Source organism: Aspergillus aculeatinus, assembly GCF_003184765.1.
Source record: "Aspergillus aculeatinus CBS 121060 unplaced genomic scaffold BO66scaffold_34, whole genome shotgun sequence".
NCBI lineage: Eukaryota > Fungi > Ascomycota > Eurotiomycetes > Eurotiales > Aspergillaceae > Aspergillus > Aspergillus aculeatinus.
In genome coordinates, this window is record NW_020291503.1 from 121,009 (window position 1) to 147,403 (window position 26,395).

A 26,395-nucleotide genomic window follows, 5' to 3' on the forward strand; every position below is an offset into this window, starting at 1 on the left:
GACCCCATCTCACATAACAGTGAGCAGCTTATCGATCCCCCCGCCAGATTGCATCCTCCAACCGAACTAGTTCATCACCCCATCTATACTCAAAGAACCCAAATTGAGCCAAACCACCCACTTTCAGGATCCAGCCAGCATCGACTACAAAAATGCCTCTTTGGCAGATCTATTCTCCCCCCGGGACATTCACCCCGGAAGCGAAATCCAGCTTCGCGACCGACATCACACAGCGATACACCGCCATTGGCCTGCCCGCCTTTTACGTGGTCATCCAATTCCACGAACTCAACCCGGGGGATGTCTTCGTGGGAGGTCGAGTGGCTACCAACGCCGAGCGGCCCTTTGTACGGGCGGTCGTCACGCATATCGCGGTAGTGCAGCTGGACAGCGACGCCGCGTATCGTCGCACGACCAATTGGCTTGACAAGGTCTTCAAGGAGCATGTGCTGGATAGAGGGTTTGATCTGGAGTACCACGTGGAGGAGACGGAGCGGCGGCTGTGGAAGATCAACGGGATGATTCCCCCTCCGTACCGGAGTGAAGAGGAGAAGATGTGGGCGAGGGAGAACCGGGCGGTGGAGTATGAGGGGGCGTTTGCCGAGGGGGGAGAGGGGAACGCGGGCGGGAAGGCAGCGCTTTAGTTGGTGTCAGGGCTTGGTTTTCTTGGGGTTGATGGATGTGGTTAGGTTCTAATAGGAGGAGTTTATGGTATGCTATGGATTATTCCGTGGATGAAAGAGTGCAATGGTTTATTTTAGTGTCTCTATCGATGATCAAGTCTCAGTCATGCAGTCATGGTTTATCGTAATCGTTCCCCTGTACGTCGTCTAATCACTTGCGGAAAGGCACCGGCTCGGGCAAGGTGGCAGGAGTGTCATTGCGAGCCCGCCACTGAATCAGATGATCGAAGGAAGGCGCATACTCGACACGAGGGGTGAAGGGCTCGAAGTCCCAGAGATAGCCGAGAGTGCGCAGGATCGACGAGGCGGAGTACGACACTGTTTCGCCCTCAACGTCTGTACCCTTCTGCTCGACGTAGCCCTTGCCCACCCACGGGGAGATCAACAAGGTCGGAATACGGCCGCCCAGGCGGTTGAAGGGGAAGGTGTATTCCTCGCCGCTAGGAGTGGTAGCGGTGTAGGTCAGGTTGTCTGGCGCAGGAGCCAGAGGAGGAGGCACATGGTCGTGGAAGCCACCGGTCTCGTCGAAGCTAAGGATGAACAACGTGTCTGACCACTGTGGGCCATTGCGCAGGGCCTCGTAGACCTTCTTGATCAGCTTCTCTCCATCTGAGATGAGTCCGCTGGGGTGCATCGAATTGGTGCCCACGCCGCAGCAGGATGGGTTCAGGTACGTGAACTCGGCGAGATCACCCGCCGCTGCGTCCGTATAGAACTGCTCCAAGGGCTGGACCTGATTGGTGCGGTTGGCAGTGTAGGTCCAGTCGTAGAACTCGGCATCCGGACCCGTGCCGCCCGCGGTATCATAGTAGTTGATCCAGGTGTGATTTGTCTCGCTCAGCTGCTGGAAGATGGATCGCTGAGGGAAAGCGTGTACGGTGAAAGCATCGTCATTGCTCCCGTGGCCGTAGGAGGTTCCCGAGGTCAAAGCCGCCCGGTTCGGATCGGTAGGCTGCACGTGAGTTAGCATTGCTGTATTGGGTATGCCGCATTGGATGACTTACACCTGGGATATCGGAGTGCCAGTGATTGAAAACAACATAGTTCTGCACTAGCTGGGTGAGAACTGGCACCTGGTCCTCGGTGTAGTAGTTCATAACCTGGGTGGACAGCTGGGTGCGGTTGGCTTTGCCACCGTATATCCGCAATTGCTCGTGCACAAAGCCCTGTTGGCTAGGAGTCAATGCGCCCGATGCGATCGCCTCATTGTCCGGCGTAAACGTCCCGTAGAACTCGATGTTGTTGCCGTACACCGCGTGGTCAGGGTCGTCGGTGACCGAGTCATAGTCCCACGCCGCGCTGCAAACAGTGCCCTCGGCTGGGTTGCTCACGTTGTAAGGGTTGCAGAAGGGGCCGTTGTTGATGGGGTTCTCGAGTCCCTTGATCGTCTGTCCACCAAGAAGGTTATCGACTGAGCGGTTCTCCATCACCAGCACCACGACATTCTTAACCTTGTCTTTGAGGTTGCTGATGGATGAGTGCGAGTGGGCGTGCCGTGAGGAGGCACCGGGCAGGGCCGAGGCAGCAGCCGCAAAGGCCAGAAGGCCGACAAGGGCACTAAAATGCATGATATCTAATGTCTAATGGTGACAGTGACAGTATGATCAACATGAAGGAATATGTCTTGCTATTTATCCTCGAAGGCAACCCGTCGCGGGTTGAGGAATCGCAGCTGTCCCTCCATGATTCTCCCACGTGCCTGCCTGGAATGCATGGATGGAGAAGGCCTCATTGCACCTGCATCCTCCGACGGACTATCGTACTCACCTGCATCGCGCAGAACGGACAAAATCCGGGTGTCTGGAGAGTGTCAACCCCGTTGACAGACGGTCCTGACACCAATGGGAGAATTGCTGATGACCACGAGAATGGAAAGTAGAGACTCCGGCCGTTGTCCCTGGAGATCCCTGCCTTTTCGATGCAGGAGATCGGCAAGCCCGTGGGCCTCCCAAGAATGCGTATTGGCCGGTTGGAGCAATCCCGGCTGGATGCATGTTGCTAACAAATGGACTACATCAAGATGCCAAGATAATGTTCAAGAAATGCAGAAGAGAAGCTTGAATCAAAAGGGCAAGTCTGCGTGGATGTGGAGAAAGAGCCGGCGGGAAATGGCCGATGTGACACTATAGTGGGGTCGCGTCAAACCAATCTTTTTCACGTCAAATACCACCATGCAGCCTCTCAATTTTGGATTTGTCCGTTGCTGTCTCCCACCAAATATGTGATGTGGGTTAAGTATTCTTGGAGATTCTAGAGCTGTGTGGCTCCGATACAGGAGAATTGTTGTCATCTTGCAAGGAATGTAACTTAACTTACCTCGGCTGAGTAATCTGTCTAAATAATTGGTAGGTTACCCCGCACTGCACTCAATATTGTGGACAGCGCAACAATCTCAACATTTACGGGTTACACACTTTTGAAGGAACCTCAGGAACAAAAATTACATTGATAATCATTAAAGATCCACTTCTCTAAAGTCGCTTTCCTCACTCGCATACATCTTTCTCGCCAATTATGAAACGTGCACCAAGACGGACGCTTATTTAAAAGCCAACTGCTGGTCGATCACATCTCTCACTTGTTCTTCCATTCCCTTCCATGTCAACCCCAGCTCTCTCTCGGCCTTTGATGTGTCGAGCACATAGCTTGGTCCTTCTTGGGCCTGGATACCGATGGGCAGATCGGGATAATGTTGACGAACAAAAGCCTCAACATCTGCCCATGATCTCGGTGGTGCGGCCAACAAAAATGACTGCAGTCCCTGTACAGAGCTATCCAAAACCTTTACATGCGCAGCAGAAACGTCGTGAACATGAACACCCCGGTACTGAGTAGCGAATAGCTTCCCCGTTGTGATTGCCTGGTACAGCATGCCACAAGTGCCGCCCAGCTGATCGGCTGATTCCTGTGCGTGATTGTGGCCGAAGACAAAGACCGGATGCAGAGTAACCACATCAAATTTGGGATGTTGGTCACGCACAAAGTCCAGCGTCGCTTTGTAAGACGCGATCTTGCTGGCGTGATACTGATCCAATGGGTTCCACGAAGCAACCTGGGCTGGGTCGACATCTTCAACATCCGTCGTTTCTACCACAAAACGTGTCAGTGGGACTAGTGCTCGAGACATCTCATCGGAAGAGAGCCATACCTTTCACAATCAATCCATCTCTAGTTGGCCCCAACGGAATGATTGACAACGCCGAGGCAGTCACGACAACTTTCTTGATGCTTGGCACCTTGAGCGCGGAATGCAGGATCGAAACAGTTCCTCGTACAGCAGGGCTTAGGAGATCATCCCCGGCACCAGGCAATGGAGAGGCCAGGTGCAAAGCATAATCCGCTCCCTGTAGTGGCTCGTCGAAGCATCCATCAATTGTCAAGTCGGGAACGACAGCAAACTCCAACTCCTTTGCATAGCGGTCATAAATCCGCTCGAGCTTGGTCGCCTGCTCGGCACGACGGACGACCAAGCGCACGCGATAGCCAGCTTTCAGTACATCCCAGACCACCTGGGAGCCGATGAAACCGGTAGCACCGGTGATCAGAACAAGAGACATTTTCTAAGACGAGGCAAGGAATTGAAGTGAATTGAATTGAATCGATGTAGATAAGTCTGAAGCAACTACTTCCCATTGCCGGTCTACGAGCCTGATATACCACAACGATACCTCCAGGGCTGACAAATGGACGGGCGAGTTTCTTTGTATACCAGTAGACAAGATCTGAGAGGGATTAGTGATCAGTACCTCGGCTTCCGGTACATCTGATTTGATTGGCTCCAAGCAAGAGTTAAAGGTATTCTAGCTCCGCTCATCGATAGCATTTTACGAGTTGCAGCCAAATACTATACGAGCCTTAACGAGGATGCTGCCGCGGTTGGTCAGGCATGTCTGAAGATTCGATAGAGGTGATTGAGCTAGCTCTTGAATCCCTGACGTCATTGATGGCTGCCCCGGTCTCGATCATTATTACTCTAGTATATTCAAGTGGCAAGCGTGAGAGGATTGTCATTAACAAGCCTCTCAATTACATTTTCGAAGATTTGCATGATTTATATAAGAGAAGCGTCTTAGTTATGCATCTATCTGGAATTATGGCAACGAATCTTTGACGCCGGTGAACCTCAACAGATTCCCGGTAAATCCGCGCGAATATGTACATTAATCTTGACATGAGGCCTCGCAACAAACTAGATGTAGTTTTTTTTGGACTTAGTAAGGAGGTTCCAGATATAATAAATAGTCTTGATTAGCTTCAAGAGCAGCATAAAGCATTATCAGACTTACAAGAATGAGCGGGGGGCCCTTTGGCCTTCCCTTCGGGATTTGTAGTGCTGGGTTCGAGTAGTCTGAAGCCGGCGACAGTAGAATGGCTGCAGCAGATGCCGCAGCGGCAGAATACCCGAAGGCGGTGAAGAAGTGTTAAAAACAGAACCAGAGGCCAAGTGGAAGTATTTAGACATGGCGAGACCACTTCTGTGGCAAAAATGTTATGTTGAGGGGTTGATGCCTGATCCACATGGCTGCCAAGGCTCCGGTCGCAAATCCTAGGATGTCAAAAATAGGATTAGCGCGAAAGGCGGATTCCCCCCCTGGTTTCTATTTTTGATCCCGAGTCTTCGTTCGCTCCTGGCGTCCCTGGGTCAACACCGGCTATCGGTCTGACAGACCGATGAATCAAACGCAGATGAAACCTCAATGACGCATCCTTTTACTGTCACCACTTGATCTTCTCTTGACTGTCATCTCGCGAGGAAAGAATGTCCCCATGATCTCCCCGCTTGCCTCCTCTAAGGCCGGTCCCCGCTGGGTTCCCCGCCGCCGATATGGGTTCCGCCGACGCGTCGCCCTCCTCGTGGGCCTCGGCTTAGTGATTTGGACAATGCTCCAGGTCCTCTCGATTCACCACCATGTCGCTCTCGTGAACGCTCGCCCTCCCCCCCCACTACCCTCCGATCGTATCTTCATCGCCAGTACTCATTGGAATAACGAGCGCATCCTCCGAAGCCATTGGAATGACGCCGTCGTTGACTTGGTCCGGACCCTTGGCTCTGAGAACGTCTTTGTGAGCGTGTTGGAAAGTGGTAGCTGGGATGACAGCAAGGGAGCTCTGCGCGAGCTGGATACAAGACTAGATCGACTTGGTGTGCGACGCAACATCACTCTGTCCCACACAACACATCAGGATGAAATCTCCGCTCCGCCCGGGCGTGATGGCTGGATTAAGACCCCGCGGGGACGGACAGAGCTTCGACGCATTCCATATTTGGCTCGGCTACGCAACTGGACTTTACAACCATTGGAAGACTTGGCGCGACAAGGGATCACTTTTGACAAAGTGCTTTTCCTGAATGATGTCGTGTTTACGGTATGGCCTACTCCAACGCTTGCAGCAACCGACGAGTGTGTGACTTATGGGTGAAGTTTTAGGTCGACGATGTAGCGACCTTGCTAAATACCAATGACGGGGTCTACGGGGCTGCTTGCTCCCTGGACTTCTCCAAACCCCCTCTATATTACGATACCTTCGCTCTGCGTGATTCCCAGGGCGATGAACACGTCATGCAGACCTGGCCATACTTCCGCTCTGGCAATTCGCGTAGAGCACTCATCAGCATGGAGCCAGTTCCAGTCAGAAGCTGCTGGAATGGGATGGGTAGGTGATACATCTGCGCCTGGTGTTGTACCAGACTGACTCTCTTAGTGGTAATGCCCGCCACGCCTTTCGTGTCCTCTTCACCACTACGATTCCGTGCTGTCCCTGACTCCCTCTCGCTATCTCACCTTGAAGGCTCAGAGTGTTGTCTCATCCACGCTGACAACCCTTTGTCACAACTCCACGGAGTCTACCTTAATCCCCAGGTCCGCGTCGGGTACAATCCAGAAGCGTATGCTGCGGTGCATCCGACTCGGGCATGGTTGTCCTTGCAAAATCTTGCCGTGGCTCTCTGGGAGAATCGGATTCGACGCTGGACAACCTCTTCCTATTTCAAGATGCAAGTTGTTCGCAGTCATGTCGCAAAGTGGGAGAAGGATCATCCTCAGCAGCGAGAAAGCGGTGATTTTTGCTTGATCAATGAAATGCAAGTTCTGGTCGCCAACGGTTGGGCGCATGTCTGAGTTTGCAGCATGTGTTCCACTTCAGTTGAGCAATCATTTGCAATCCCATCCAACCACAAGCTATTGTGAAGAAGATGGGCTTGGTATGTTGTGTGAGCTCGAATTTGCGCCTCTCGGCAATAGCCACGCCCTTACCACAGAGACTCAATGATCGGCTGCATCTCGGCTCACCAAGTTCTTAATTAAGAAAAATCCCCCAAAGGATTGGTCGGCTATGTCTTGAAGAAGACAGCTGGTTTTAGTCAATGCCCAATTTTGATTTAGACCAGTCCACGAATGCGTGACTTGTCCCGTCCCGTTCATTTCGTTGCATATTAGGGGCTTGAAAAGACAGTGTAGGTTGGTGGACAGCGCAGACATTCCCAAACCTTTAATCCAAGCCCTCAATCGGATCTTGTCTATTCAACCGAATCACAATCAACCAGTTCGTGCCCCACTGAGGAGGCAAGATGAGACCTGTGGTTCAATCCAATTGAATTTCAAGCTCAAAGCTATATTAAGTTTAACACGAAGTCCAACAAAAACATCGCCTCAATAAAATTTCAAATGCGCGGAAACCGATCGCTTCAAACATGATGAAACCCCTTCCTGTCCCAGAAAGAAATAAATTTCTTCAACAAGTGCGCGTCAAATGGTCGAAACTTGATCTCTGGATTGTCACTGAGAGCCTTAAGTGCGTTGTCGCACCGATAGACCGGACTGTACTGGCTAGCTTCCCATCGCGTTAAATGCCCCAACACCCGCTCCTGGAACAATGGCATCAACGGCGTCAATAATCCGTCTGCATCGCTGTGGGTCACCCTTTCAACCCACTGTTCAAAATCGAGTAGTTCGAGGGGATAGCCTGCCTCCTTGAGCACGTCGCAGGTTTGTTCGACCGTGACAGATTTGCTGACATCCGATGACAGCAGGCTGTACGAGCGTCCCAAATTCTCATTGCGGGTCGCAATGGCCATCATCGCGTCAACCACGTAGTCGACTGTCACGTACTCCAGACGTTGATCGACCACTCGGGGAAAGGCACCGACCTTGATAGAGCCTATCAATAGGCGGGCCACGAAATCATCCGGATTCATGGCTCCTGTCTGGCTGTGGCCAACAACAAAACCTGGCCGGTAGATGGCCACCGGCAAGCCACGGTCCCTCATCCGGCGCACCATCGCCTCCGCTGTCCACTGGCTCTGCGCATAACCCAGGTCATACCGAAGGCCCTGAATGTGTGGCTGAAGGGGATCGTCCTCGTAGATCTCTTCTGTTCCCAGGATGTTCCCAGTTGGCCCCCACACATCAATACTGGATACGTAATGAAAGCTCTTACGACGACCTGCGGCGGCGAGGTGGAGGATGTTTCTGGTGCCAACGACGTTTGTCGTGCGGTGCTCTCGGTACGACTCGCAAAAGTTGACTTTGGCTCCAAGGTGGAAGACCACTGATGCCCAGTTTGAAAGCCATGTGAACTTCTCCTGTCCGAGGCCTAGATGCCAATCAGTGAGGTCACCTTCAAGCACGAGAATCTTCTGCGTGTATTCAAGCTTGTCAGGCCACACGTCGTATCGCTCAAGAGCTTGCTGAACCCGAGCCCAGGCACTTATGTCTTTCCTGCTACGCGCGAGGCATGCAATCTGCTTCACTCCTGGTCGTTGCATCAAGTTAGACAGAAGGTGGGCGCCCACAAACCCGGTCACACCGGTGATGAACACACGACCCTCGCCCTCGGCCTCCCATTGAGGCACCATGTCAATGTCGTCAACAAGAAGCACATCTTGCTTCCATACCCGAGTATCGTCAGGTGCTTTGTTGTGTCGAGGCTCGCTAGGCTGGATCAAATCTAGCATCTGCTTGAATTGAGAGTGGCCGTGGAGATCGTGCATCGAAACCTGAACGTCAAATTCCTGGCGTATCTGGCTAATCAACGAGGCAGCCTGAAGTGAACTGGCACCTAGAGAGATGAAGTCGTCATCATCAGACACCTCTTCGGACAGATGTAATAGGTTTGTCCAGAGTCTCCGAAGTTTTCCTGCTTTGTCATGTGGCCCTTCACCGTTGGGCACTGTGCTCTCTGTCTTGCCTTCCTTTTGCTTCTCCTGCAAGGCGTCAAGTCGCTGCTGAGTCAGAGCCTTACGATCCACTTTGCCATTAGGTGTCAGTGGAAAATCGCTCAAGAACTCAATTGCGTTGGGAACCATGTAATGTGGGAGACGCTCTCGAGCGTAGTCCATGAGCGATTCCTCGTCCACATCTTTAGCCGACACAAAGGCAACCAAAGCATGGCCTTCTCCCTCTGTCAAAGGTGGCTGATGAATCAGAACTGCTGAGTGAACCGCATCGTGCGACATGAGCGCTCGCTCAATTTCGCCAAGCTCAACCCGGAAGCCTTCATGCTTAACCTGGGAGTCGTCCCGGCCAATGAAATCCAGGCAATCGCTGTTCTCGCGCCACTCGGCCAAGTCTCCAGTCTTGTACAGACGCACTGTGCCTTCGCCAAGGCCCAAGTCCTCTCTGCTCATATCCACAAATCGCTCTTCGTTATGCTCTTTTCGGTTCAAGTATCCGGGCGTCAGTTGTGGTCCGCCAAGGTGGATTTCCCCTTGCTTGCCGCTCTCATGCACGGGCTGTTGATCTTCGTCAAGTAAGACGAGCTCCAAATCCCCCACCGCCTTACCGATACCAATGCGGTCTCTGCCAGTTTCTTCAAGTGTGACTTCCTGCATAGTAGCCAGGGTCGCACACTCTGTTGGCCCATAGGCATTCCAGAGATGCTCAGGAGCGCCCTTTTGCAGCACATCTTTCATGGCACGCACATTTGCCACATCCCCTGCGGTAATGACATGTCGCAGGGACGAAAATGCTGTCGGGTCCTGAGTACTAGTGATAGTAAATAGGGCAGTGGTGATGATCATCACGGTTAGCCGGTGTTTTGAGACTGTTTCAGCTAATGCACCCGCGCTGATGGCCGAGTCGCGCGGGATAGCGACCACAGTGGCACCTGAAATCAAGGTCACCCAGATCTCATACAAGCTCAAGTCAAATCCCGGGTTGTTGAACTCGGCAACACGGTCGCTCTTCAGCAAGGGGGTCGTTGGTGTTTTGTTGGCAAGATGCAGGATGGCCTCGGCTTGGATCTGAACCGGTTTGGGCTTTCCAGTCGATCCAGACGTGAAGAGAATGTGGCTGCGTTTAGACGGGTCCTTGAACCCTTTGGGGAGCTTCTCATCCAGTGTTCTTCCGCCGGTCACTTTTGGGAATTGAATGAGCTTTCGGTCGGGCCAATTCAGCGAAGAATCCTCTTCAATCAGGATCGTTTTGACCTCAATTTCTTCCAAAAGGTCCTTGATGCGCTGTTCTGGGATTGATGGCTCCAGTGGGACACATGTCCCCCCAGCCAAGCGCACCGCCAGCTGAGCAACAACCTGGTTGATGCCAGGGCCCAGCACAATACCCACAGGCTCGTCGGGGTCAAGGTCTCCCAGCTCGCACGACAGATGACCTGCTTCTCCGAGCAGCTCGGCATAGGTCAGGGATGCCTGTGCATCTTCAACGGCGACAGCATCCGGATTCTCCTGAGCGTGGTCATAAATATTTCTCTCCATGATGGTTGTGCTGGTGGCTCAAGATCAAGTGATATTGTAGTAAAAGTATGGTTGTTTTGATTGTTCGGGGTTGTTATAGTCTTGTGCAAATGCTAATATCCTTTGAAGAGTTCTTCGTCGGTGATTGTGCTTCTTCCTCACTTTCGACCGCGCTTGACACGGCTTTATATCCTTGAGCCTGGTCTGTCCCCATACCAAAGGTCACTCTCCACGATCCCCTTCAGATCGACGCAGCACGCTTCCATACAATGACGTATGTGACCCTACGGAGAACTTGCTATCTCGGCGTCTAATTTTCAGCTCTCTGGCAATCGAAGCCTGGAGGGCCACACTCGAAGACAGGAGACGTCACTCAATGCCAGAAATGTTCACGAGCATGAACCTTAAGGCAGACTATAAACAATGACATCTGACAACCTGCTTTCCCTACTGCAGGGCGAACTCGACTGGATGGCCAATTGCACCGAAGGTGCTATCAACAGGGTGTCAAACCAGCCTGTCGGGACTCATAGCTGTTTTACCGCAAATAGCGGTCGCTTCAGTTAGTCGTGACGCTACACCGCAGGTGACCTGCTGAGAAACCTCCTGGGGGCGCGCGCGGGGGCAGTATCCGATGAATGACTATCTCTTCCCCAATCACCCTTACCGAGAAGTCCAGAATAAGAAATCGCTCACATGACTCAGATTGGCGCTTTCGAACCACACTCTGCACGGGCGAGAACACAAACAGGGGGAAGGTGGTAACGGCTCCTTACAATCAGCAAGGGGGCGTGGCACAGACATTCGCATGTAGGCTGATGTCATTCCACAATCAACACTAGTTTTCAGGCTGTGAAGAACTTTGAAGAAACAAGATTTTGAAGATGACTAGACATGATTCGTCGGTTGACCAAACTCTGCAGCTTCTCGACAATCTGTCAACCTTATCTTGACGCAACTTCCCGCCAATCCTCGCCACCAGGGTCTATTGTGGTTCTGGTCAAAAGAGGTAGATGACTTCAATCATACTCAATGGATGTGTACTTGCAACACAGAAACTTCAGTTTTCGATGCCGACCACTAGCCGGGTTAGAGTAGGCGAGGGGTGGGGTCCTCTACTGGCGGCAAAACCATATAAACCCACTCGATCTCATGGTGGACTATAGAAGAAACCACCAACACAGAATCACTCACCGTGAACAGTGAAAACATCACTTCCCACCTGAATACCTGAGAACATGTCCGGCGAAAAGGTCCTCATTTCCAAGCTCCAAACCCAGTTGGAGCAGCGTGAGCGCCAGAAGCGCCTTATGCAGCCTCCGACGCCCGGTTTGGTCAACCAATTGGTCGACTTCGGGTCCAACGACACCCTATCCATCGCGACCTCGCGGGCGCTGACCAAGGGCTTCCTGGAGCAACTGGACGCGCACCCCAACTTTATTGTGGGCAGCACCTCGACGCGCATCTTCGAGGGCACAACCCACTACCTGGACGACATCGAGCGAGACCTGGCCCGCTTCCACAAGGCCGAGGCGGGCCTCTTCTTCAATTCCGGCTTCGACGCCAACGTCGCCCTGTGGTCGACCGTCCCGCGTCCCGATGACGTGGTCGTGCATGACGAATACATCCACGCCAGCATTCACGACGGGATGCGACGCGGTCGCGCGCAGACCCGGTCGTTCGCGCACAACGACCTCAAAGAATTCCGGCGCGTGCTCGAGGACCTTCGCGATAAGCAAAAGGGGGTCAAGGGCGGCAAGAGCGTGGTCTTTGTGGCCGTCGAGTCGTTCTATAGCATGGACGGTGACGTGGTGCCCATCCAGGAGATGCTGCGCATTTCCCAAGAGGTGCTCCCACAGGGCAATGTGGTGTATGCCATGGATGAGGCGCATTCGAACGGGCTGATTGGACGGGACGGATCCGGGCTGGTGTGTCATTATGGATTGGAGAAGGAGATCGGGATCCGGGTGCATACTTGCGGCAAGGGGTTGGGGTCGACGGGGGGTAAGCTCCCTTTTGGTTGATCACTTTGAGAATTTCACTGACTGGTTGTTGATAGCTGTTGTTCTTTGCTCGGAGACCATGCGTATGTCTATGATCAACTATGCCCGCAATATCGTGTTCTCGACCGCGCCATCGTTCGTCACTGTGGCGGCTGTGCGCGCGGGCTATGAGTTGGTCGCAAGCGAGGAGGGCGAGCAGGTGAGTCTTATCCCCGCGGCTATCTCTACCATCAGCACTAAGAAGTGCAGCGACGCCGTCGTTTGCAGCAGAACACGCGCTACTTCGAGCGCATGGTGACTCAACACAAGCAATGGGCCGAAGTCAGCAAGCAGGGTATCATTCAGATTCCCGGGTCCGAGAACTGGGGGTCGGGTCCGTTTGAGACACCCATCTTTGCCTTGATCACCCCGGGCGGCGAGGAGAATGAGCTCGCGGACCATATCCGGGGGAACGGGTATTGGGTGGACTCGGTGCATTATCCGATTGTGCCGAAGCAGCTGGGACGCGTCCGGCTCACGGTGCATGCGGATAACACCAAGGAGCAGATTGAACGAGTGGTCGGGGTGTTTATGGAGTGGGCCGGTGCTAGGGTTAAGAAGAAGGGGAGGGGGGCGAAGTTGTAGCTTTTTGCCTTTGTTCTTGAATACTAGGTATTGTCAATAGGTGTGGGTGGTTCTATTGGTTGTGCTTTGTCTGATTCTTGTCTTTCTGGTTTGTATTGTTTCAATATACGGTATGTCATTCCTGCACTGTTTGCTAGCTGGTAAGAGACCTTTCTGCCAAACCACTTATATCATTCATTATATTTTGGAAATAGATCGCATAGTAAATGTATTGTTTGCATAAATACGGTATTACTTGAATGTGTAAACTCTTATATAAATAAACATGGTATAAGAGTTGCCGCGTGGTGGTGGACCAGATCAGTGTGCTCCTGTGGAGTCGGTTGACTCAGCACTGACATCCCTTGAGCATGACCCTTTGTTACAGTACACCATGGCTGAACTTTGGAATCTCTACCAAGCGACGACCACATTGATCGTCTTTCAGGACAAAATATCAGCCCTACAGGCAATATCGGCACCCCTAAGATCTACACCATGCAATTGCTTCCGGCCTGTCACTTCAATGGCAGAGACGAAGTGGAGCCCCTCTTTTGCCCAAGTGGGTCTTTCGTGCAGCAAAACAAACAAAATTCTCCACTGCACTTTTCAGGGGCCTCTTCCAGAGAATTCTGCCTAAAATTATCACATGAAATGTTGAGGTGCCGATACAATTGAGCTGAAACCCACATGCGCCGACCAATCCAAATCAGTCGAATGAAGTTTTGCAAAGCGCGCTCTCCACCAGCCTATCCGACCCAGAGCGACTAGGGCATCCCCACTCCAGAATCAGCATGCCTACCTCCGGCCCCTAAAAGCTTGAATCACCCCAGCACCGTCTTCGGTTCCCAGCTAATCCTACAGGCAACCGTCCCGGATCAGACAATTCGCCATGACAACAACAAAACGAGCGGAGGTGGAGCCCCTCCCCAAAGTCCTCCTCCCCCTCCACCACCGCATCTACTGCTTCCTCTGGCTCTGGGGCCTCAAACTCATCGCGACCATACACGCAATCTACAAGGACCTCATCCACCCGCCCCCGCCCAGCACCCACCCAACCCTAACCCTGCACCTCCCATCGCGCCCGACCCTACAAACCCGCATCTTCTACCCGCCCACCTACACGCCGGGCCAACCGACCCTCCTCCCAACCTATATCAACCTGCACGGCGGGGGCTTCGCCGTCCACACGGCGCGCTTCGACGACCCCTTCTGCGCCTCCTGGAGCAAGCGCACGGGCATGCTCGTCCTCAGCCTGGACTACCGCAAGATCCCGCTGCACCCGTTCCCGACCGCCATCCACGACGTGGAGGCGCAGATCCTCGACCTGCTGGCGGCGGACCCCGCCGCCCTGCCCATCGATCCCGCCCGCGTGGTGATCGGCGGCTTCAGCGCGGGCGCCAGCCTCGCGCTCGCCGTCGCCCAGCTCCCCTCCCTGCGGCGCGCCCTCCGCGCCGCCATCTGCTACTACCCCATCGTCGACTTCAGCCACTCCCCGCCGGACAAGATGCGCGCCCGCCCGTACCGCGACTACTGGCGCGACCATCTGGGCGACGCCGGCTGGTGGATCGACTGGGGGTATGTCTGTCCCGGCCAGGATCGGAGGGACCCCCGGCTCAGTCCGTGGTATGCGGCCGCCGAGGATCTGCCCGAAAGGGTGTATATGGTTGCGGCGGAGTTTGATTTGTTGAGGCTCGAGGCCCAGGAGATGATTCATCGGTTGGCCGGGTTGGAGGGCAGGCGGGATAAGGAGGAGGCGTTTGAGGTCGGTGGGTATAAGTGGACTATGGCCAGAGGGTGTAGGCATGGGTTTACGCATGGGCAACCGAAGGGGAGGAGGTCGAGGAGGGTCAGGGTTAGGGAGGAGATTTGGGAGGAGGCCAGGGGGTGGTTGGTTAGGGGTGGGATTCTGGGGTAGGGTCATGGGGTTGTCTTGGAGTTGGTTGAGCTGTGATGGGGACGTGGTTTTTATTTTGTTGTATATAGATTGGAGTGTAGAGTGGATATAGATTTAGAGGGCTGGATATAGAGTTATGATAGAGCTGAATGTAGACTGCTGGTGGATGAAAGCAATTTTATGCTATGTTCCCGACAAAAGATACATTGTAGTAATGCTTTGCCTCCAAGTGTTGACACAGACTACTGGATGCTTTTTGATGTCAATGCATCTGGTTCTCAATGTTATGGACTAGGGAAGTTGGCGATGGTGATTGACTCTGTCGCAGTGTGGCGATACCGGCCGGTGCTGATCAGGCTTATATTTGGCTAGAGTGTGGCTGGTGCAGAGTATGTCTCTTACATATATGTATGTGTCACGTGGTTTGTGGCTAAATGGCTGTCGGCGTGTCAGGCGGTTGCACCAAGCGTAGGGGCTCATCTGGGAAAGTCAAATAGCCACAAGTGCCTGACCGTTGGCCAAGCCAGCTTAAGACCAGTGATAAGATTCCTGACGTAGCTCCAACTCCTGCCAACCAACCACGTGATGGTAGCCTGATGAGGCTGTGCAATCTCACTCTCCATGTTGCGACCCAGGCCGCATGATTCCTACATAAGAATAGACATCTGCCATCGTATATGATCATCGCTTTCTAGACATTGTAAGCGAGTATCTGTACCGGAGTACTCCGTATTATTTTCAACAATTTCAAGCACCCCACCAAGTCCTGGAATGGCTCCAAAACAACCCTACGAGGCAGCCCCGCCCTACCAAGAAGTAAGCCCCCACTGCGCCATCGCCCCTGCCAAGCTGACTTCACCAACTCCTACCCCACAGTACTCGGAAGTCGCACAAGCAGACCAGGATGACCTGGAGTCACAGCCCTCGCCCTCCCACCACCACGGAGACACCGACGCGACATCCCCTATTCCTCTCGTCACCTCGGTGATTACCACGCCCCATGAGCACTGTGAGGCCTGCGAGAGAATCATCGCCCGACGAGAGCAGAGACAGAATCAGCTACAATGTTGTGGGATGGTTGCGATTGTTTTTGTGATGCTGTTCATCTGTGCGACCATTTTTGGGGCGGTGTTTGCGAGGGCCAAGGCGCATGATGATTGAGAACTTTTATGACCACGGCTTGATGGTGAACCTGCAAAGATGTTATGAGCCTGTAGTTCTGGTGTTGCTCAAGAACTTGATACGATACGGGGGCCTAGTGATGGACAGCTAGACTTATGGAGAAGACAGCGGCTAGTCGAGGTACTTGCGAATGTTCGCAAGGTTAAATATAGCCGTTACTCCGTACCGTGCTGCCTCGTTCGTCGTAATCCAGGGCGCCTCCTCTCCCTCGGAAAAATAGGTTGGCGCCGCTGTCGGCGTCACGGTCCATTGGTGGTCTTTGGTATACCCGTCCGTCTCGAAGAACTGTCGCCAAGCTATGCGAGATAATTCAGCGTCATCAGCGCGTCTCGCCGCGAAAGCAGTCAGCGTAGAGTGGCTCTGTCGCCATGTGGCTGTAGCAGGGAACTCGAAGCCGTACTCCCCGCGCTGAACATCCGCTCCGCCGTTGTAAGACCGACAATATGTCAGGTAAGCCTTCAGGAACGCATCCACGGTCGCCGGATGTTCACTTTCAGCGTAGTTGACGAGCTCCGATACCAGTTCCGGGAAGCCGAATAGCATCGACAAGTGCGAGATGGCATACGGTCGCGTGGGAGGCGGGCATGCGCGCACTTCTCCCGTCCTTGTGTCGAGTAGAATTGCCTTTGTAGCGATTCCATATTCTAGGCCCGCGATGCCCTCAAGCATTGCCAGCAGCCGATCTCTACGCTCCGTCCATCCCGGCTCCCGTCTTTCCCATGCGGTAAGCCACGATGCTGCTAATGCGCCCCCGTCAAGACAGATGTCCGTCAGTGCAAACCCTTCCGGAATGGCACCGTGCTGCTGAACTTTCCGATGGGCGTCGAGTCCCAGCAGCGCATGCTGGCAGTCCTGAAGCTCAGCGATCAGATCTCCCATTCGTTCGTCCCCGGTCAAATAGTAGTAGAACCGTCGATACAGCACGTTGGAGATCCGGAGCTGTTTGCAGCTGTCGCTGAAATGCTGCACTCCATGACGCGTTCCGAAACCCTTGAAGCGGCCGGAATGGTACACGTCCACTTCGCTCGTATGGCGGGTCATGGCCTCGGCCAGTCGAAAGACGTCCGCTCGCCCGGAATGCAGGAAATACAGCCACAGCCATAGGTCTGTGGACAGCTCGCTGTTGTCCCAGGCAAACCCCCCGACATCGTAGCGCCACGCGTGTCGGTGCGGGTCGTACGTGTGCTGCACGTCGCCGTAGTCCCAGAAGCCGTACCAGCGGTGTTGCTCGACCTGGCGCTGGTAGTGAGTGAATAGGGTATTAAGGTTGTGTTCAATATTCAGCTCAGTGGCTCTGGGGCTAATGCCAAGGAGGCGAGTGTCCGGGGCCCATGTGCCGTGAAACACGCCAGCATTGTATATGGTCTCTGGGGTGGGGAGCAAGCGAGGGGGGTTACGGACCAGAGCCGAAAATGCGCTTAGGTCGTTGTCGGATGGGGTCCCGTTGCTGTATGGTCGGAGGAAGAAGACTGCCGTTCGGCCGATTCCGTTGGCCGTACCGAAGCCGGGCTCGTAGTCCTCGTATGTAGCCTTGAGGGCTTTGAGCTGTTTCTCGTAGGTGTCCAGACCTAGTCCGTCGTGATAAGGACGGGTATCCAACGGTTCTGCAGCAGGTGAGTATATCCATATCGTTATCGATGCTCTGTCGGTGGTCAAATTGCCGAGATCGATTTGGGTGGGGTACTGCTCCCAGAAACCAGTCATACCCACTGCCAGGCCGCCGCGCTGCGCCGAGCCAATGTATGCAGTGCCAGAATATCTGCTCCCTCCTGTCACCTTCACCCATGAACAGCCTTGTTTCGTTCGCTTCTTTAGCATAAAACCGTCAGGGGATAGCTGACTGAGGGTATAGTCGTTCCAGGACGGAACATAAGACAGCCACGGGGCATCTTTAAGGGTCACGGCCTTTCCGGCAGTCTGGTCGATACGATCCTGCACGCTAGTGCCATGCCACAAGCCTGATAGGCCTTGCACTTCTTCCCTCAGAACCCCTCCTGTGGGACCTAGGAAGCGAATGTGGCGGTTGTAGTGTTGGATATTGCGAAACGGTACCGAGAATTTGAGACCGAGTGAGGTCAACGGTTCCTCAGGGTCGAGGTCATGGATGAATGAGAAGACGACTTTGAGCGGCTGCGCATCGGAGTAGATATATACTCGCACGTCGAATGGTAGATGCTCCCTTCCCTCATGTACAACAGTTCCGGAGGCTTTGACAACTGCTCTCGCCCAAGTGAGGTTTTCAATAGCACTCTTGTGTATGACTGGTGCATATTCTTCTTTGTTAATCGACGCGACGACAGTAGCGGCGGAGCACACTTGTTGTCCATCCAGGGAAATGTTCTCAAATAATGTCGTAGAACTTTGAGTCAGGAATCGCACACTCAGTCCAATCTTCGTGGAGATAAGAATATATCCAGGCGCTGTCTCAGCCTGTATTCGAGGTTTTATCTCCTGCTCGGTCGCAGCCTTCACGGTGTACCCGCTGCTATACCCGACATGGCCACTGATGGAATGCGCCGTCCATTTCAGAGACCCGTCCGCCCAGTATGCCAACTCGCGGCTATCGAGGGGATAGCTTTTGCCGTCTGTCTCGATTGAGAAGGTCTGGTTTCGCTGGTAACGGCCTTTAGGCCATGGCATGGTGAATGAGAGTCCCGTGGATAGAGCGTCCGGGTTATCGCTGGTTAGCCATCGGAGATTCGGTGTGGGCATGGCGTGCTTTTGGTGCGGGGCACGCAATACTGTGGAATAACGGATCGTCAATTGAAACGAGGTAGGAATCGGGAAGTGAAAAGCAAAGCAGGAATGGAGAGGTGACAAGCAGTTTAAATAATTGGAGATGGGGAAAATGGAGGTGCCCACTGGGTTAGGTTGGGAAAACCAACCCGTGACCTTTTGTTGCATGGCTGCAGAACGAACACCAGACATGATGCAGCACAGATTCAAAGAAGCGCCAAACATGAAATTCACATCGACAAGAATAAGCTTGGCCATCATTTCGTCAGACCCATATCTTCTATGCGCTGATTCGTTCCAGGCGGGTTGGTTTTCTTAAAGTTGCGCAAGTAGTCTCCTCGCGCAGCGGTATCGAATCATAGCAATAACACACTTGATAAGGCAATCTCTTGAATACAAAAGTCAGAAGTAAGAAAGGAGAGGATTGAATAATTGCCTCGCAGTACCTTGAAAGCTTCAAGTAGGTTGGGTCGCCTGCTTCCTGCAGGCGTATGTATAAGTCGAAGGATGGCTCGTTAGGCTTGGTATAGAATAGATTCAGTAACAGTTCAACTTTACCTGTCGAAAAATACAGGTAATAACAGATGGAGACTGTGACCAGACCGAGAGTCTTTATTCATGTTGTCGGCGTTTGATAGACCAGATCACATGATGCGTCACTCCTGCCGAACGTCTTTACCTCCCACACACAGCACAACAAGCACAACACCAACTCAACCAATCGTTCCTAAACCAACCTGGATAGCTTCCGACCACCATGACATGATCATACCATCAGACATGAAGTCTAGTCCTGAAGTGTCACCTCGATCCAACATCTTCGTGCTAACAACATCTCACTCCAGCAATTTCCTGGCCTTCAACTTGTTGGCAACCTCATTGACAATGGCTGGGAATTGGTCTGGTGGCTTTCCCTGGCTCTTCTCCACGGCCTTCTCAAACACATTCCACACCTCGATATACTTATTCCCAGTACTCTGAGTTGTGCCAATTGCTAAAAAGGCCTCACGCATGCGCTCATGACGTTGGAGGCCCCCGAAGTGATCCATCTTGCCAGGTTGGTTGATAGCCTGTGTCTGCACGAAGCTGAGTTCCACGCAATAGAGAATCAGCGCTGCTAACCCAGATGCAATAGCAGTGGCTACCGAAGACCCCGTCAAGGTCTGGCATTTGTCGATCGGTGCGTCGTTGGGTCGCTCTTTCACCACTTTGTGGCCGGGAAAAATGAAGTCGACGGCCGCCGCGTCTCCTACCCACTTCCATACCGCGCCAGAAGCCTCCGCAGCACCGATCTTGAAGATGTTCTTGGTATTGGCACAAGCAGCAGGGAAGCTGACATCCAACGCCGCTCCTTGATCATTCGCCGCACAAAACATGAGGATGCCTGCGTTAGCAGCGGCTCCGATCGCGGCTTCCAAGTCTCGAATGTCGGCCGCATTCTGTTCGTTGCGTTCGATCGTCCATGACATGGAGATGATGTGAACCCGTCGGTCAATCGCTGCGCGAACAGCCTTAGCTGCACTCTTAGTGGGACACACCCGCCAGATGAGGCTAGCCATGACGGTCCCATGCCCACTGCCTGACACATAAAAGGACCGCTGCATTTCTGTGCATAATCCCTTGGGCAGAAGCTACGACCGCCGATAATCTTACCTCGCAGCGTCTTTTCTTCAATGTCGACACCATAGTCGATTAAGGCCACGCGCACGTCTTCTTTCCACCCAGTCGGAGGCCGAATGTTCTGAATGAAGTCCGCGAAGTTGTCCATGCACGTCAACCAACGGTGACGATGCTCGACTTGTTGTTCGCAAACTCCCTCGACGGAGGCCCCTGTCTGATTAGTGGATATATCTGGCCGATGTTCTTCCAGCTTAATGTGGATGTCTGGTCGTAGTGCGGCCAGCCTGCTGCGGAATTGATTCACATTCCGCTTTGTCCGCTCAGCCGTTTCAAGACCCTGTTACATGTGAGATTCAAACCAAAGATCCGTTCATGCTCTCCACGTACCTGGTTAACATGCAGGTGCACAGTCCGCAGGCTTTTTAATTGTGCCAGACCGCTGTGATCGCTCCATCCACGCAGCACCGCGTTGTTCCCACTCCAGTACAAATACACCTCCCGAACATCCAGCGCCACACTAATGATCGTGTCAAGAGAGATGTCAATCTTGCGCCAGTCCCACAACTCGACCCGAAAGCCCCCCAGCGCCTGTTCGATTGCTTCATCGTTGTGCGCTGGAGAGGTCGTGTCATCCACAATGACTCGCAGAATTCGTGATACTCCCTTCTTTCGCAGAAAGTCAAACATAAATACCATATCGCGCCTACCCTCACCATCAGGGAGCGAATTCCTCACCCGAGCAAAGCGCGAATCGACGGACTGCACCTTTTTTGTCAATTCGAGACGCGGAAGCGCGACATATTGCAATGTGTCTTCGAAGCATAGGTACTCTAGGCCACGACTGATCCAGTCTTGGTCGATGTATCGTGACGAAGACTCATACAGGTCGAAGTATAGATCTCTGGCTATAGCTCGTTCAGTATACAACTTCTCTATCGGAGCAGCTGGAAGCATTGTACTCATGTCGGTCTCGTCCGTATAGCAGTTCGATCGCTTGGCCGTGATCCCGCGTCCTCAGATAATGAACTTTCAGGTAATCTCGAATTGTATCCGCGGTCTGTTTCGTGACAACCATGTCCTCACTTGCTTTCTTGATGGATGTCTTCCTTGACTCATTAGCCGTGCCGTCTGCAAGTTTGACAGATTTGTTAATAGTTATAGGTTTGTCGTGCACTGCCAAAGCTGTTACAAAGGCCAAATCTCCTATGGATCCTGATTGATCCTTCGGTGACGGATGAAGCTCACTCAGGGTATTGCTTCGTCGGGGTAGGCCTAGTCATCGGATGGTAGTTTGTGATCTGGCCCAGGCAAGCTCATCGGTGCTAGGCTAGGAGGAAGCATAACGTTATCCTTGGCCATACTTCCCTTATTGACTGGCAAACTGGCTTCCTTAATACCTTGGGGCTGTTGTTGCTCCACGTGTTTGCGTCCAGACGTCTTGGCCCCCGCTTCCGCCCTGGTAAACAGATGATAACGATATGGAGAGAGTCGATTTGTGGTACTGGTTTGCGCATCCAGTGCCTTATCACAGAAATCAATCAATGCCTTGACAACACTCAGCCCTGCATCGGTGCATCGCTCGTATGCAACTGCCAGATGTAACGGGGTATTGCCTTTGTCGTCCAAAGCCATCAAGGCCTCCATATTAGCCTTGCTGATTAGCTCGAGGATAAGAGCTGGCGCTGCCTCTTCGTGAATAGCCACGTGCAGGCAATTCCGTGCATGCAACCCTTGGACAGCAATAACTTGACTGATTTGTGGATGATTGGCACATATGCACCGCACAAGGCTAATGCGCTTCTTCTGGATAGCCCAAGACAAGACAGTCCGTTCTGAATGGTCTTTTTTCGCCAGGAGCGCAGGATATCGTCGCACCAGATACTCTACTAACGGCTCATATCGATTAAAGCGCTTGTCTCGGGCACCTTCCACTAGGTAGTGCAATAAGGTCCCGTACTCGACGATCTCGTCGAAAATATCCTCATTTTCCCGCACGAAGCGATGAAACCGATCGCGGTCGGTCAACGATATGGTCTTCTCTCGCAAACTGTCCCGGATATTCTCAAAACGGCGCTTGACGCTCGTTGATGGCTCCGCTTCTGAATCATCTTCGGAGTCTTCATCGTCTTCGGAATCGCTCCGTGGCTTTTCCAAATTGAACTTCAAGTGATCCTCCGGCGGAGAAGCCACGATGAAAGGTTCGTCATCTAGTGGAGAGGTGGGCGGGCTTACCGTCAACATTCTGTGAGATACCGGACTGGAGGGCAGTGCGTACCATCAGAAACAAATGCTCTGAGATCGAGTCTTTCTCAACCGCCGACAGTCATTATGCTACTCCGTTTCTCCTGCAGGGGGCGAAAGAGGCGGCTGAAGTGCGTGGTAATAAACACGGGCCGCGGCAGGACACTTAGTTATCGAAACATGCGAACAATTGTTGTCTGTGCCAATCAAATCTTCAAGTCACCATCCGCAGCACGCTTCTGTGGCATTTGGGTGGTTGATTTCAAGTTTTCAATTCACTAGATCAGACTAAGTATTCAACCTGCATATATTTTGACCATCCCTCGTGTTTGAAGTGCTCTAATTGGGCTGGCAGAGAGTCTAGTGCTTAGGTGCGTCCTGCCAATTCCGCTGGTGCGTGACCCTGCACAACCCCTCCAAATCGACCTGCCCCAGATTGTAGACATCAAATTCCCGCAAATGATTTGTTGGATCCAGAAGGGGGTCGAACAGAACAGGATCATCCTTGGGCACGCGTCCTTTGCCTCCCCATAGCCGTTCCCGCCAACCGGTGACAACATCAGCCGTGAGCTTGACCACGCACTCGAATGGCTGCTCATCCTCCCTTCGCAACAGAATGGCTGTGCGTAGTAGAGATGGAACGCCACTCTGGGCGGACTTCTTCTCCAGGAGAGTCCAGGACGCACTGTTTGCCGATCCCCAGTTCCGGCCCACCAAGTCCCGCGATCCTACCACAGTACAATGGTCCTGTCTGTCGCGGCTGACAGTCTTCTCCCAACCGACTGTTCCGGTGATGCTCAGCCCTCCTACCGGTGCTGAGGCTCCTGCTTGGCCGGAAACCGATCGCTTTATGTCCTCTCGTTGGCTTGTGGGGACAAGGCTGAAGTTACCATCTGGGGCGATTTTATAGACTTCAGGACCGGCCTCGCCTGCCTCCCGAGCCCTAAATTCGAGGGCGATCTGGACCCCTTCAATCCGCCGGGCGCGTTTCCGCACGTCAAACCGAAATTCAAGCACGAGCAGGGTTGCAAATCGATCGGGCCCGTGCTCGTTCATTATCCCATGGACCACGTCGAGACAAGAACAACGGATGTCGATAGTACCTTTACGCTCGATCACGTTGCTGCGCTGATAAGGCGCACGCGGGTCATTCTGCACGCGAAACGAACTCGCTGCGTCTCCAGCAGGGGCCAAGCCGAGATCCCAGCTCAGCCCGCCCGAAGCAAGATCGGGGCTGTTAACGGCGGATTCGAAATCCCCGTCGGTATCCTGATCGTGCTCGTTTGCTGTATCACCCATTTTCATGCAAGGCTTTTTTCAAGATGTTTCTGGGAAAAGTGGGATTCAGCAAGATAAGCCGGAATTTATGGGTGATTCCACGCTTCTTGGCGGAGCTGACATGCGCCCCTTGTTTTCGACTCAAACGCACTAAGGGAGGCACCGGCTAACTGCCAGCTTCGAGACACGCACCCACTTGAAAGAGGAACACTGCACACAATCTTGCTCACAACCTTTAGATCCTTTTGGTTGTTGAATCTCGCACATATTGGATAGTTACTTAATCTGGAAGGGGCCTGTGAGCAGCGGCGAAGTGCAATATGCAATCAGGCTTTTGACATCGGACCTCAAAGCCAGGCAAAAAGCCACTTCCAGCATTGTGAGCAGCCTCAAAGCGCAAGAGGAAAAGCGGGACTTGGATGAGGAGATACTACTCTGGGTGAACAGGACATTGCGACCTTTGACTGTGTGGGAGCTGCGCCGCGCGATATTGTTTTCTAGTGTCTCACACGGGAAAGCTGAGATATCCCGCGAGACACTCGACAAGCTGTTCGACGGCATGCTAGTGGTCAAGCATCAAGAGATCCACTTGGCACATCCTCAGCTCTCAGGGGTTCTACAAGACCTCGGGCCTGGCTCCGGCACTGTGGAAGCTAGTACGAGAATTCTTGTAGCCTGTCTAAAATATCTTTCGTCCTCGGAGTTCGGGAAGTGGAAGGAGGGGCCGAAGCGTTGGGCTACCCCTGAGTTGCAGGATGCTCGATTTCTGGACACAGAGTTCAACTTCGCGCAGTATGCGGCACTTTATCTGGAACAGCACTTTGGGTCGGTAGTGATCACCGAGGCTATCAAGTCGCAGGTAAAGGAGATCCTGACCAATCCCTTGTCGTATCGACGCATTGCCGTTGCCCGGTGGGCTGCATCAAATCTCTTCGAACGGCCTGACCGATGCCACCCCTCTGTGTTGCCGCTCATGGTAGGCATGCGACTGCATACATGGGTATTAGAGAATCCAAGCGCATTTCCAAAGGACCACACCAACGATATGAGCACAGTAGTTTCGGCAGCATGGGAAGCTGCGCGATACAGACAAAGGGATCTGCTGAAGGAGCTACTCGACCATTAAGAGCGACTCGACTCGGTACGTCTGCTCCTGGAAGCCGGTGTCAATGTCAATCATCAAGGCTCCAAGGGGCAGACACCGTTGCATGATGCAGTACGACTCGACAATCCTGCCCTCGTCCAGCTCTTGCTGGAGTTCCTCCCGGATGTGAATCACGCCCAGCAGGAAGGGTTCACGCCTCTTATGTATATATCACCATCTACGCGTATGGAAACTGTCCGTCCGCTGATCAACGCCGGGGCAGACCTCGAGGCTCGCAATCGTAAGGGCCTGACAGTGCTGATGTGCGCGGTCGCTTATAAAAACGCCGCAATGGTCAAGTATCTGCTCGCCCGCGGGGCTGAACTCAACACCGTGGGTTCCATCCGGGGTGGTCCGCTGCACTATGCGTGCTGGGACTCGTCTATAGACATGGTAAAGCTGCTGGTCGCTGCCGGTGCGGATATCAACCTCGTTGATCCGCAGAGTGGGTCGCCTCTGCACTAAGCAGGGTACCGCGGCCCCTTCGGGGAGTGGGAGCACCAGAGCAAAATTTGCAATTATTTACTGAGCCTCGAGGAGCTGGATGTCAACAGCACAGGGAGCATGCGAGGCTCTTTGCTGGGCTGAATCTGTGTCACAGCGCCGAAAGATATCGTGACCTCCCTGCTCGATAAAGGCGCCCGCGTTGATCAGCCAGATATCCAGGGCCGCACTGCAATGCATCTGGCGGCGGCCAACTCCGTCAGCCATCTGGACCTCATCTTCGAGCAAGGCGGCGACATTGAGGCGCGAGACTATGTCGGCCGCACGGTCCTGCATTTTGCAATGCTCAGCGGATCGGCCGCTCTCGTCGAAAGAGTTCTCAGCCTCTCGCGCGAGTTGCTGGATGCTCCCGACGACGACGGCTGGACCCTGTTGCTCTGGGCCGCGCGAGGCTGGACCCGCCTCAGCCGGACCACCACCGCGAGTGTGCAGGAGGAGATCATCTCCATGCTGCTCAACCGCGGTGCCAACCCCTGTACGCAGTGGGTTGGGCTCGGACGGACGTGGACAGCGGCTAAGATCGCTCGGTACCATGGCCATTCCGACAACGTGGTAAGACTGCTCGAGGACGCGTATCAGACGGCGCATCCTCAGGCCGATGCGTTAGAAAATGTTGGTATTCATTTCAGCCGCGTGGCTGCTTCGTTCAGTGGTACATGCGATGGCTGCTTCTTGGTACGTTCCTTTCTCCTTCCTTTCAGTGTTCTCCTTTTCATCTTTGCTCTGCGTCTCACGTTTCAATTACTCCGACTAATGCTCTGGGGTTAGGGCCTCTACGGGTATCGCTACAAGTGCCAAGTCTGTTTCGACTTCGAC

At 53.3% G+C, this 26,395-nt stretch overlaps 12 protein-coding genes across 12 annotated transcripts; 5 read left to right on the forward strand and 7 right to left on the reverse strand.

The window, feature by feature from the left end:
* Window positions 1-152: 152 nt before the first annotated feature.
* Window positions 153-644, forward strand: BO66DRAFT_412758 (tautomerase family protein; the record flags this gene model as incomplete). The annotated part of the gene is made up of 1 exon (XM_025649369.1): window positions 153-644. The coding sequence occupies one exon, from the start codon at window positions 153-155 to the stop codon at window positions 642-644; it is 492 nt and encodes a 163-aa protein (XP_025502289.1).
* Window positions 645-834: 190 nt separating this feature from the next.
* On the reverse strand, window positions 835-2,387 carry BO66DRAFT_455113 (phosphoesterase superfamily protein; the record flags this gene model as incomplete). The annotated part of the gene is made up of 2 exons (XM_025652061.1): window positions 1,688-2,387; window positions 835-1,635 (listed from the first exon to the last, which is right to left on the reverse strand). The coding sequence occupies exons 1-2, from the start codon at window positions 2,249-2,251 to the stop codon at window positions 835-837; spliced, it is 1,365 nt and encodes a 454-aa protein (XP_025502290.1). The 5' UTR covers window positions 2,252-2,387.
* Window positions 2,388-3,097: 710 nt separating this feature from the next.
* On the reverse strand, window positions 3,098-4,240 carry BO66DRAFT_429905 (flavonol reductase; the record flags this gene model as incomplete). The annotated part of the gene is made up of 2 exons (XM_025650489.1): window positions 3,098-3,770; window positions 3,832-4,240. The coding sequence occupies 2 exons, from the start codon at window positions 4,238-4,240 to the stop codon at window positions 3,223-3,225; spliced, it is 957 nt and encodes a 318-aa protein (XP_025502291.1). The 3' UTR covers window positions 3,098-3,222.
* Window positions 4,241-5,189: 949 nt separating this feature from the next.
* BO66DRAFT_125971 (glycosyltransferase family 69 protein) lies at window positions 5,190-6,874 on the forward strand. Its single transcript, XM_025641947.1, has 3 exons — window positions 5,190-6,050; window positions 6,113-6,338; window positions 6,387-6,874. Exons 1-3 carry the CDS (start codon window positions 5,451-5,453, stop codon window positions 6,800-6,802), a joined length of 1,242 nt encoding a protein of 413 aa, XP_025502292.1. The 5' UTR covers window positions 5,190-5,450; the 3' UTR covers window positions 6,803-6,874.
* A 391-nt stretch (window positions 6,875-7,265) lies between these two features.
* BO66DRAFT_126011 (acetyl-CoA synthetase-like protein) lies at window positions 7,266-10,700 on the reverse strand. The gene has a single exon (XM_025641949.1). The coding sequence runs from the start codon at window positions 10,390-10,392 to the stop codon at window positions 7,369-7,371; it is 3,024 nt and encodes a 1,007-aa protein (XP_025502293.1). The 5' UTR covers window positions 10,393-10,700; the 3' UTR covers window positions 7,266-7,368.
* A 711-nt stretch (window positions 10,701-11,411) lies between these two features.
* Window positions 11,412-13,010, forward strand: BO66DRAFT_125975 (aminotransferase class I/II-fold pyridoxal phosphate-dependent enzyme). The gene is made up of 3 exons (XM_025641948.1): window positions 11,412-12,375; window positions 12,431-12,573; window positions 12,624-13,010. Exons 1-3 carry the CDS (start codon window positions 11,610-11,612, stop codon window positions 12,996-12,998), a joined length of 1,284 nt encoding a protein of 427 aa, XP_025502294.1. The 5' UTR covers window positions 11,412-11,609; the 3' UTR covers window positions 12,999-13,010.
* Window positions 13,011-13,869: 859 nt separating this feature from the next.
* On the forward strand, window positions 13,870-16,366 carry BO66DRAFT_472678 (alpha/beta-hydrolase; the record flags this gene model as incomplete). The annotated part of the gene is made up of 2 exons (XM_025652971.1): window positions 13,870-14,742; window positions 15,751-16,366. The coding sequence occupies 2 exons, from the start codon at window positions 13,870-13,872 to the stop codon at window positions 16,033-16,035; spliced, it is 1,158 nt and encodes a 385-aa protein (XP_025502295.1). The 3' UTR covers window positions 16,036-16,366.
* Window positions 16,102-18,768, reverse strand: BO66DRAFT_455123 (polysaccharide lyase family 26 protein; the record flags this gene model as incomplete). Its single annotated transcript, XM_025652062.1, has 2 exons — window positions 16,102-18,486; window positions 18,529-18,768. The coding sequence occupies 2 exons, from the start codon at window positions 18,766-18,768 to the stop codon at window positions 16,168-16,170; spliced, it is 2,559 nt and encodes an 852-aa protein (XP_025502296.1). The 3' UTR covers window positions 16,102-16,167.
* Window positions 18,769-19,628: 860 nt separating this feature from the next.
* On the reverse strand, window positions 19,629-21,487 carry BO66DRAFT_455125 (S8 family peptidase; the record flags this gene model as incomplete). Its single annotated transcript, XM_025652063.1, has 4 exons — window positions 19,629-20,398; window positions 20,428-20,533; window positions 20,800-21,313; window positions 21,372-21,487. The coding sequence occupies 4 exons, from the start codon at window positions 21,485-21,487 to the stop codon at window positions 19,629-19,631; spliced, it is 1,506 nt and encodes a 501-aa protein (XP_025502297.1).
* Window positions 21,488-21,530: 43 nt separating this feature from the next.
* On the reverse strand, window positions 21,531-22,112 carry BO66DRAFT_126039 (uncharacterized protein). Its single transcript, XM_025641950.1, has one exon. It carries the CDS (start codon window positions 22,054-22,056, stop codon window positions 21,685-21,687), a length of 372 nt encoding a protein of 123 aa, XP_025502298.1. The 5' UTR covers window positions 22,057-22,112; the 3' UTR covers window positions 21,531-21,684.
* Window positions 22,113-23,013: 901 nt separating this feature from the next.
* BO66DRAFT_440092 (uncharacterized protein) lies at window positions 23,014-23,952 on the reverse strand (the record flags this gene model as incomplete). The annotated part of the gene is made up of 1 exon (XM_025651218.1): window positions 23,014-23,952. The coding sequence occupies one exon, from the start codon at window positions 23,950-23,952 to the stop codon at window positions 23,014-23,016; it is 939 nt and encodes a 312-aa protein (XP_025502299.1).
* Window positions 23,953-24,415: 463 nt separating this feature from the next.
* On the forward strand, window positions 24,416-25,147 carry BO66DRAFT_126045 (uncharacterized protein). The gene has a single exon (XM_025641951.1). It carries the CDS (start codon window positions 24,491-24,493, stop codon window positions 25,055-25,057), a length of 567 nt encoding a protein of 188 aa, XP_025502300.1. The 5' UTR covers window positions 24,416-24,490; the 3' UTR covers window positions 25,058-25,147.
* The last annotated feature ends 1,248 nt before the right edge of the window (window positions 25,148-26,395 follow it).

Coding starts and splice junctions, on each gene's coding strand:
- BO66DRAFT_125971 (XM_025641947.1), top strand. CDS start 5,451: ATGATCTCCCCGCTTGCCTCCTCTAAGGCCGGTCCCCGCTGGGTTCCC. Junction 6,051..6,112: donor TGAATGATGTCGTGTTTACG/GTATGGCCTACT, acceptor GTGAAGTTTTAG/GTCGACGATGTAGCGACCTT. Junction 6,339..6,386: donor AAGCTGCTGGAATGGGATGG/GTAGGTGATACA, acceptor TGACTCTCTTAG/TGGTAATGCCCGCCACGCCT.
- BO66DRAFT_126011 (XM_025641949.1), bottom strand. CDS start 10,392: ATGGAGAGAAATATTTATGACCACGCTCAGGAGAATCCGGATGCTGTC.
- BO66DRAFT_125975 (XM_025641948.1), top strand. CDS start 11,610: ATGTCCGGCGAAAAGGTCCTCATTTCCAAGCTCCAAACCCAGTTGGAG. Junction 12,376..12,430: donor GGGGTTGGGGTCGACGGGGG/GTAAGCTCCCTT, acceptor GGTTGTTGATAG/CTGTTGTTCTTTGCTCGGAG. Junction 12,574..12,623: donor CAAGCGAGGAGGGCGAGCAG/GTGAGTCTTATC, acceptor TAAGAAGTGCAG/CGACGCCGTCGTTTGCAGCA.
- BO66DRAFT_126039 (XM_025641950.1), bottom strand. CDS start 22,056: ATGGAGGCCTTGATGGCTTTGGACGACAAAGGCAATACCCCGTTACAT.
- BO66DRAFT_126045 (XM_025641951.1), top strand. CDS start 24,491: ATGCTAGTGGTCAAGCATCAAGAGATCCACTTGGCACATCCTCAGCTC.